Source organism: Sinocyclocheilus rhinocerous, unplaced genomic scaffold (genome assembly GCF_001515625.1).
Source record: "Sinocyclocheilus rhinocerous isolate Xijiao unplaced genomic scaffold, SAMN03320098_v1.1 scaffold1403, whole genome shotgun sequence".
Taxonomy (NCBI): Eukaryota; Metazoa; Chordata; class Actinopteri; order Cypriniformes; family Cyprinidae; genus Sinocyclocheilus; species Sinocyclocheilus rhinocerous.
In genome coordinates this window covers 137,476-147,233 of record NW_015641009.1, presented here as the reverse complement: position 1 = coordinate 147,233, position 9,758 = coordinate 137,476, and the positions used below count along the sequence as shown (strand labels likewise).

Sequence of the window (9,758 nt, the reverse complement as noted above, 5' to 3'; positions counted from 1 at the left end):
TGAGGCAGCGGCAGAAACGCAGGAAGCTGGAATGTGCGGCTTTATTCGGTGCTGCCGTCTCCGCTACATTCAAAACTCGAAGAGGTGCGTAAACTAGCAGTATATTGTGTTTTTCCGCTTGACTTGCACTTCGCAACGACACAAGCTTGTTTCTGGCATGTTTTCTGCAAAAAAACGTCTGACGTGTTTACGTTTTACATGGCGTGAGGGCGTGAAAAAGCTACGCTAAATCCGATCTGACCGGTCAGACTGAAACGGATTTCCAGGAATGCGATTTGAATAGGATTACAAACCACATATGAATGTAGCTCGAAACGGATTTGCAAAAATTGGATTTCATGTAGTTCGTTGCTGTTTAGACTATCTAAATATGATCGGATTTCAATCGGATTTGCACAAAAATCGGATTTGGGCTGACAGTCTGAACGAGGCTTTGGATAAATAGGTTACAGAATATCTGTTCTCTTATTTTCTTGTCACATTTACTGAATTCTAGGAGCGATCTTTTTCTCTGAAGAAAGCAACAACCCCTCGCCGAACACCAGCAAAACCACTGAAAGACGCTCCAGACTCCAGTGCAGCACCGACAGATGTAGACACTCACACACCAAAGCCAGCTAACATGTGTCCAGACCCCAGCGCTCCTCCTGTACAGACGGCAAGCAAAGAGTTTGAGGACGAGCCATCAGATCCCTTTCCATCCATAACCCCCTCCAAATCCTGGTCTCCAGCTGTGGGCTCTGCACACAAGAGCTTGGAGAAGGTCCAGTTTCTAAAGCAGTCCATGACCAAGAGGTTTTCCTCTGTGGACACGGACTGGCTTGCACGCTGCCAGGTTTTCGATGAGGTGGAAGAACCTCAGAAACCTGTTGCTGGGAATTCAGAGCTGTCACAAATCGAAAACAGTGTCTTACAACCTACTGTTAAAAGCGAAACTGCGTCAAATGAGGGTCAGACATCTCCTAAGGCTTCACTGGAGAAGAAGAAATCTTCCTTGTCAGAGGATGGTGTACAGAAAGGTCCAGTAGTATCTTTAGTAAGGAACAATGTGGTGGATGCAGAATTGGGCTCCCCGGGGCCTGATGGTGAACAGGTATATCAAAAAAACACTGCGGCTCTCATGAGAGATGACGAGGCCTGTTCAGAGGAGCCTAAATCTGCTTCAAACGCTAAGAAACGCAAACCCAGGGCTAGAAAAGATCAAGACTCAGGTGACCGAGCACAGGCCGAAGGTGGCAAAAAGACCAAAGGTCGAAAAAGACAGAGGGAGGGTGATGATGATGACGTGCACGAATCTGAGGAGCAGGAAGGTGGAGTGAAAAAGAGAAGGAGAACTAAGAAAGGAGAGGCAGCTGGAGAGGATCAGCCCAAAAAAGGAGGAAAGAGGAAAGGAAAAGTCGAGGAGGAGGATGATACTGCCAGTTCAGAGAAAAAAACAACCCAGAAACGAGCAATTCCTCAGGAGAATTTGCTGGGAGAAGTGGATGAGGAGGAGGCCAGAGCCGCTGCATATACAATGAAGAACACAGTCAGGGTCAGGTGGGTACCATAAACATCAGTTATTGTCACATTTTGTTCAGTGTTTTACTGATTTATTGTCCTCATCCTGAACCAGGCCAACCAAAAACACAGATGGGAACTTTGTGAAAATCAATTTAAAGAAGAAGTCCCATGTCAAGGGATTTGCTTTGAGAGGAGCTGTGCTAAGGAAACAGGTTGGTTGATAACACCAAAATCAACTTCTTTTAAGGAATAGTTCATCCAGAAATTAAAATTGTTATAGTTTGCTCAACCTTTTTGTTGCTGTAAACCGATATAAATTTCTACTGTGAAATACACATACAGATGTTTCAAAGGAATTTGGACACAATGACACAATTTATGACACAAAAATGACAAATTTTACAAGATGACAGTATATAGTGACCACGACTATCGAGCTCTATAAACAAACAAAAAACCAGCATAAAAATATTCCAGATAATTTGTATATTGTATATTACAAGGCTTTAGATGTCCCAGAGTAGATTAAATTTAAGCAGTGATTTACTGGAAATGTTTTCCCTCCCATCAGAGCTCTAAAACCTTTGTTGTTTAGTATTGTTGATCTCAGATTTCATGCATTGTAAATCTTATGCAATTTTTTGAGAATAGATTACAAATTTCTGTCATTTCCAATCTGAAGTATGATCCATGTGATTTGCATAAATCCAGAGGAAACATATCAGCCATCTCATTTATTTTGTGAATTGTTTATATCTCTGTTGTCATCAAAAAAGAAACTTTACAGTCCACAGTGGTTTTGCGCCAAAATAAAAGCCCTAGCAATTGAAAGCAAATAAATCAAGACATCTGCAAATATTATTAGGCTGTTGTAATTTTACTGTTGTTCTGTAAAATACTGGTGGTAGTGTTATTATTATTATTATTATTATTATTATTATATATTTTTTAGAGTAATATTTTACTACTACAATAGTATTAATAGTAATTTTTATTGATTTAATTTCTATAATTTAAATAATTAAATAATATTATTTTGAATTAAAAAAAAAATACAATTATAAATACTGAAACTATGTTTATAAAATGTTTTTCATTGGGTAATTCATTAATGTGGCTTTCTCAATGTTTTATAATTCTAGATTTACATGCAGAAGTTCCAGCTGAAAGGCGAGCGGTTTGGGGGCGGAGTCGGAAGGGGCAGGGGGCGGTTCGGTGGCTTCAATCGTCAAGGCGACACCTGCTACAAGTGCGGCGGGACGGGTCACTGGGCACGAGACTGTCGAGGAAGAGGTGAGAGGCTGCGCAGGGCACGTGACTCTGCTCTCATGAATTTGTGGTTATGTTATTGATAAATCTGGATTTGTGTTTCAGCTCCTGTTGTGAGTTCTGCAGAACAGCAGGAAACCCAAGTAGAGGAGGAGGAGTTTGAGCTGCCCACTCTGGAGGAAGTTGCTCGGGCGACAGGAACTCTGCGGTCGGAGCCTATCGGTGGGTCTGCATGGGGCACATGTTCAATTACAGCGATTAGTCACTTGTTGCAAAACACCCTAGCAACCCATCTGTTTTTATTTTTATTTTTTTAAATTTTTTATATTTTTGATTTCATTTTAATTTTAGTTTACGTTTTAGTCATTGTATTGTGTGTTTTTGTCATTTTTATTAGTTTTTTAAAATGTTTTTTCTTGCCTTGAAAACTAGCTGAAATAAAATAACATTTAAGAATTTTTTACATTTTATTTTATTTATTATAATTTATAATATCCATATCACCCACAATAGCAAAGGTAAAGGTTTTGTTTTCTTTCTTCAGCGGCCCCTCCCTCTGTGGGCGGAGACTCCTCTGAGAAGGAGGATCAGGGGGCGGAGATACTGCTCAATATCATCAGACCAGATTATGAGCGGCCCACCCCTCCTCCACCTATGGAGCCGCTCTACAGACCAAAGGATGATGGGAAAGTTCAAGGTATGTCACATTAATGTGCTGTAAGAGTTTAATTCTGTGCAAATGTCTTTTTATTCTCTGTCTTTCCTTTGATTTTCCACAGATGTCTCGCCAGAGGTGTACGAAGCACTTCGAGACTTTGGTTACAAGTCCTTCAGGCCTGGTCAGGAGACGGCCATCATGAGGATCCTTTCAGGTGGGAGGAAGTTATTAGAAGCTTGAGGCATTACTACATTTCTGTATTTCAACACATCCATACTGCAGTGCAGTATGAATCATATGATTGATGCTAAATACAAATTACGTACCAAATGATGAATAAAACGGCAATAATAACCACAATTGAAGGGATTCCTGTGTGTTTTTACTGTTTAGACCTAAAAATGGATGTTATTGTCTAATATTTGTTCAGTCTGAAATAAATTTCCTAAAACCCATTTTAATATATTTTAACCCACATATGAGTGAGTTATGCTGTTCAGACAAGTAAAAAGCTAAATTAATTTGAGTTGCATGTGAAGTGTTAAGTGGGTTCTCTGATCTGTTGGTGGTTTTGTTTTCATTCAGGTCTGTCCACATTAGTGGTTTTGTCCACTGGTATGGGCAAATCTCTGTGCTACCAGCTTCCTGCGTACCTGTACGCCCAGAGGTCAAAGTGCATCACGCTGGTGGTGTCTCCTCTGGTGTCTCTGATGGATGATCAGGTACGTTTGACTTTGTAGTGGAAATATAAGTTAAGTATTCTAGAAAATGCTGTTTATAATGCAGGGAATTCTCACTCAGGTTTGCTACATTGTGTAGGTGAGAATTCATGAGCATGTAGCTTAAAACATCTCCTGGGAGGTAGAACAACCATTTAATGTGTTTGTTTCATTTTTACATTGTTTGTGAAGCTCTCAGGACTCCCGCCGAAGCTGAAAGCCGCCTGCATCCACTCCATCATGTCTCGGAAACAGAGAGAAGCGGCTATTGAGAAGGTAAAGACTATAAAATAATTCACAAATGATGTGTAGCATGTCTTGTAATACAGGTATAAAGGCTATAGGTTTTTTTTTCATCTTAGGTTTTTCTAACCAGTGTTATTTTAGTATCATTAATACTATATTATAGTATTTATTAGCAATTTTTTTATTGTTATATTTTTCATTTTAATTTGTCATTTTTGTCTTTCTTTTTTTTATGATTTTTGTTTAGTTTTTATTAATTTAATTTAAAATATTTAAATATTTAAAAAAAATTTTTTATTTGTATTTATATTTAGTGATTTTAGGTCAACTTCAATGTTTTATTTCAGGGCAACAATTCTAATTTTAACCAAAATTACTGTTTATTGTTTTTTTTTAATGTATTTTCATGGTAGTTTGTTATAGTAATTTTGTGATGCACGTTTTTATTTTTATAAATATATATATTTTTTAGCTTCAATTTATTTTTATTTTAGTTTTAGTATTGAATTTTAGTACTTCAACTTATTTTATTTAAGGTAGTTACCAAGGCAGCATTTCTAATTTTCATTTTTAAATGAATTTTTTATATAGTTTTTGTTTTAGTTAACAACAAGACTGTTCTTAACCAGACCAGTAACAGCATCAAAATATTTAGATTTGTGAAGCAAATATGTAAACGCATTTTGTTTTTCACAAATTGATTCATCTCTGCTAGTTAGAACAAGTGAGACTCATCATGTGTTAAATGAATCTGTGAGCATGTGTGACTTAGTTTGATGTATTTTATTGTGTGTGTAGGTGAAGGCCGGTCAGGTGCATGTCCTGCTGTTGTCTCCTGAAGCTCTGGTTGGCGGAGGTCACTCGGGGTCAGGATGCCTCCCTCCTGCAGACCAGCTCCCTCCTGTGGCCTTCGCCTGTATCGACGAGGCTCACTGTGTGTCTGAATGGTCACACAACTTCCGGCCCTGTTACCTGAGACTGTGCAAGGTTTGTCTCTCAAATGAATCATATTTTTCTTCATTTGATCATTTCAGAATTAATGTATGTTTGTGTTGTGTAGGTGCTCAGGGATCGGTTGGGTGTGCGCTGTCTGTTGGGTCTCACTGCCACGGCCACTTTGTCCACAGCGCTGGACATCGGCCGACATCTGGACATCAGCGATCAAGACGGAATCGCCGTCCGTTCTGCTGCTGTCCCTCACAACCTCCAGTTGTCCGTGTCCATGGACAGAGACAAAGAGCAGGTGCGTTTAGAAAGTCTTGTTTTCATGTAAGATGTCAAATGCAACTAAACAACATTAAAATAGAGAAATTCATTTCAGAGAAATGAAACACAATGTGACTGTTTCACTGCTTGAATAGCTAAATATATATATCAGTTTTTTTTTGTAATTCTTTAGATTTTTTTTAAATTGTTTTAATGATTTTGTTACTCACACTTTTCTGCTCCAAAAATATTGGCCAAATCACAAATTGTCATCATTCTCTTAAACCTCAGTCTAACCTCTGAATACATGAAACATTTTAAATTTTAGAGAGATGCAATGCTTAAAAATCTTTTTCATGAGGTTATTTTGGACTTGGCACGAACAAGCTGTTACTAGGGATGGGTGATATGGGCTTAAAAAAATATCACAATATTTCTGGTATTTATTGCGATAACGATATCAATGACGATAATTTAGGGAATCTTGTTTCTTTAGAGAAAAGCATTATCTTTCCTATTTTTACCCAAAATAGGGTGTTGTGAGCATTACTGAGTACTATGACGGTTTAATTCATACTGGAAGCCGGAGGGCGCCCTTACGCAGAAACTCCACATATGCATCGCAGAAGTAATACTACTAACGAATACTAATGTCAACAAATAGACGTTATCATTATTATCGCGGGAAGACTAATTCTTATTGTGGGGGGATTTTTTACCGGTATATCGCAAACGATAAGATATTGCCCATCCCTAGCTGTTACACTTGTCTCAAATATCTTAATGTGTTCTCCTACAGGCTCTGGTGTCTTTGCTGAAGGGCGAACGCTTTGGCGCTCTAGAGTCGGTTATCATCTACTGTACCAGGCGAGAGGAGACGTCCCGTATCGCTGCACTGCTGCGCACCTGCCTGCAGGGGGTGATGTTGAGAGAGTCCTCCAAACCAGCACCAGAGGATGAGGACGACAATCCTGTAGGGAAGAAGAAGAAAGCACTTGGTAAATACATCACTGTCATACAAAACTCTTCTGCTCCTTCGCTTTGTTTGGAGGTATTTATTTCATTCTTCCACATCAACTCAGCCAGGAAAAAGATCCGTAAGCCTCTGAAGTGGATTGCAGAGGCGTACCACGCCGGGATATCTGCTTCAGAGAGGCGGCGAGTGCAGAATAACTTCATGTGCGGGGAGCTGCGTGTGGTAGTGGCCACCGTGGCCTTTGGTATGGGGTTGGACAAGTCAGACGTGCGTGGGATCATCCACTACAACATGCCCAAAAGTTTCGAGAGCTATGTGCAGGAGATTGGCCGAGCAGGACGCGACGGACACCCAGCACACTGCCATCTGTTTCTAGACCCAGAGGTCTGTGCTTGTGTAGTACTTTTAGTTATTTGTAAATTTATATTAGTGGCAATATTTTAATATTAGTAATATATTTTATACTTTATACTATATATTGTATACTATTACAGTATTTATTAATTTTTACTTTAATTTTAATTGAAGTTTCAGTAATTTAGTGTTGTGCTTTTGTCATTTTTATTAGGTTTTGTAAATATTACTGTTTAGGTTTAATTTATTTCTATTCCAGTTTAGTACTTCAACTTAAGCTTTAATTACATTTAAATATATTTAAGCTTTTTTTCTTCTAATATTTATATTGTATTTAATTTCACATTTATTTCAATAAAAAAAATATAAAGTATTTTTTTAATATTTATTTTTAATTTTTGTTAATAATAACAAAACTGCAGAAGATGTAGGATTGGTAATTTTATAATGTGGTTTTGTCATTTTTACAATTTTTTTAAATGTTACTATTTAGGTTTAATTATTATTATTTTATTTTTTTATCAGTTTTATTTTAGTACTTCAACTTTAAATTATTTTATTTCCATTTTAATTTACATTTCCATTTAAGTTTTTCATCTAATATTTATTTTTAAATTATTTTAGCTTTATTTCAATTAACAAAATTAATTTTAATAGTTTTAGTTAATTGTAGCTGTCAATTACACTGCAACAATTGGTATTTGTTTCTATTATTTGTATATTACATTTAGGGTGCAGACCTGCATGAGCTGCGCAGGCACATCTACGCAGACACAGTGGATTTTTATACAGTGAAGAAACTGGTGCAGAAGGTTTTTCCTCCATGTAAATGCAGACAGATTCAGCAGAAGCAGCAGGATTTTGCACAGGTAACACTTGAGTAATTACAAATGTGTTTTTTTTTATTGTATTTTCATACGTACTTTTTATTTTGTGTTTATTTTATTGTATTTTATTCATGTATTTATTAGTTTTATTTCTGTGTTTATTTTTATTTATTGAGTTGCATTGAAGTCTGAATGTCATACCCTGTAGGCTGCAGAAGTATCTGACAGTGAGTTACTGGAGATGGAGGTTTGTGAAGACACTGATCCACACCAGCAGCAGCTGTCCGAGACAGTGACTCCCACAGACCAACAACCACCGCAGACACACACTCCACATGAGCACAACAAACCAACTCAGACGACAGAGGAGAGCGACGGCGGTCTGAAACTGAGTGACGTGCGAGTACAGCGTGCGTGTCACACACATGAGAGAGCCATTCCCATGCAGGAGACCGTGGAGACCCTCGACATCACGGAAGAGAGTGAGACTTGGATAAACATGAGAGAAAGTGCTGTAATACAGAAGTTCTGAGAGTAAAGGGATCGATCAACCAAACATCATTTACTCACTCTCCTGAGACGTACATGTTTTTTTGGGGGGGATGTGCATCTAGAAATTAATGAATAGAACATTTCTCCACCTTGCTGATTATTGCAAAATCAATACCAGAATTGGCACAAAAAATATGTGGATGAAAACCCAAACACCATCAAATTGTTTATTCTTTTATGGTGCTTTTTTATGCTTTATTTGGAGTCCATTGTCATTGTATGGACAAGAGCAGGTTAATTTTCCATTTTGAATGAAATGAGGGTGATTCAATGATGACAGTATAGATTACTATACTATCATAATATTTTAAAAAAAATTGTTTCCCTTTTTAATCAGGGTTATTCTAGTTAACTAAAACTGGAACTAAAGTCAAAACCATTGCAAAAAATTGTTACTTGGAATAAAATAAACAAAAATCTCAGTTTAATGTAGTTTCACTTGATTTACTAAAATAACTAAAACTAAAATATAAGAAAAACTACATATGCATAATGAAAATGACAAAAATGTGCAACACAATTACTAGAACTAAAATGAAAATGGAAAATAAAAACTGATTCTAAATATTAATAACTATAATAGTATCTCAGCGATAACTAATATAACACTGATTTTAGTTTTAGTTGATTTTTTGGATGTTTATTTAGTTTAGACATTTTTATTTCAGTTTTAGTTTGAATAATTGTAGAATTTTAGCTAAAATAAAATTTAAAAAAAGCTCAGTTTGTCTTTATTTTATTTTATTTTATTTCAGTCAACCTGATTTTTAAATGATTTTTAAATGTAATATTTTTAGTTTTAGTTAATGATAAGTCTGGCGTGAACTATAGCTATCTTCTCGGATTAAGTTCTATGTGTTACGCTAAATCTAAATTCTCTGTGTGTTTTAGGTCTGGAGACCCTGTTGTGTTACCTGGAGCTTCATCCTCAGCAGTGGGTGGAGCTTCTTCATCCGACGCTCTCCATCTGTAAGCTGCAGTTTTACGGCGGTCCGCAACAACTCCGCAAAATCACCAAACTGTACGTTACTCTTTCACAGTGTGACCAAGTAGCTTTCGATGCTTCTAGAAGCTCATCAGTGCTGATTGTGTCATTTTGTATGTTGTCAGGTGTCCACCGGTCGCTGTGGCTCTGGCGCGCAAACGCATGGCAGGGGAGCGCGTGGAGTCATGTGACACTCTGGAGTTTGACGTGGTGGAGCTGGCGGACACTATGGGCTGGCAGCTTCCTCTGGTGAAGAGAGGAGTGAGACAGCTGCAGTGGGGTTCAGACACAGGTGAGAGGAGACCATATGGTTCACAGATCATCTGATGCATGGTAGGGTTGTGACGGTGAGGAAATTTTCCCACCGGTTAATCGACGTGTGACAACACCGGTAATACCGGTATCACCGTGGGGGCGGGGGCGTTCCCTCTTTTCCTCGCTTTCCTTCGCTTTTAAATAGCTT

The 9,758-nt window shown here is 37.7% G+C and overlaps 1 protein-coding gene across 1 annotated transcript in view; it reads left to right on the top strand.

Moving 5' to 3' along the window:
- recql4 (RecQ helicase-like 4) overlaps positions 1–9,758 on the top strand; it is a 24,500-nt gene that overhangs the window by 11,471 nt on the left and 3,271 nt on the right. The window contains exons 8-23 of the mRNA XM_016569620.1: positions 937–1,539; positions 1,616–1,715; positions 2,646–2,796; positions 2,878–2,994; positions 3,317–3,469; positions 3,552–3,644; positions 4,016–4,152; positions 4,342–4,425; positions 5,194–5,382; positions 5,456–5,638; positions 6,401–6,599; positions 6,684–6,961; positions 7,663–7,800; positions 7,967–8,240; positions 9,202–9,331; positions 9,421–9,587. Coding sequence (XP_016425106.1) covers positions 937–1,539; positions 1,616–1,715; positions 2,646–2,796; positions 2,878–2,994; positions 3,317–3,469; positions 3,552–3,644; positions 4,016–4,152; positions 4,342–4,425; positions 5,194–5,382; positions 5,456–5,638; positions 6,401–6,599; positions 6,684–6,961; positions 7,663–7,800; positions 7,967–8,240; positions 9,202–9,331; positions 9,421–9,587 — 2,996 coding nt within the window. The remainder of the gene's footprint in view (positions 1–936; positions 1,540–1,615; positions 1,716–2,645; positions 2,797–2,877; positions 2,995–3,316; positions 3,470–3,551; positions 3,645–4,015; positions 4,153–4,341; positions 4,426–5,193; positions 5,383–5,455; positions 5,639–6,400; positions 6,600–6,683; positions 6,962–7,662; positions 7,801–7,966; positions 8,241–9,201; positions 9,332–9,420; positions 9,588–9,758) is intronic.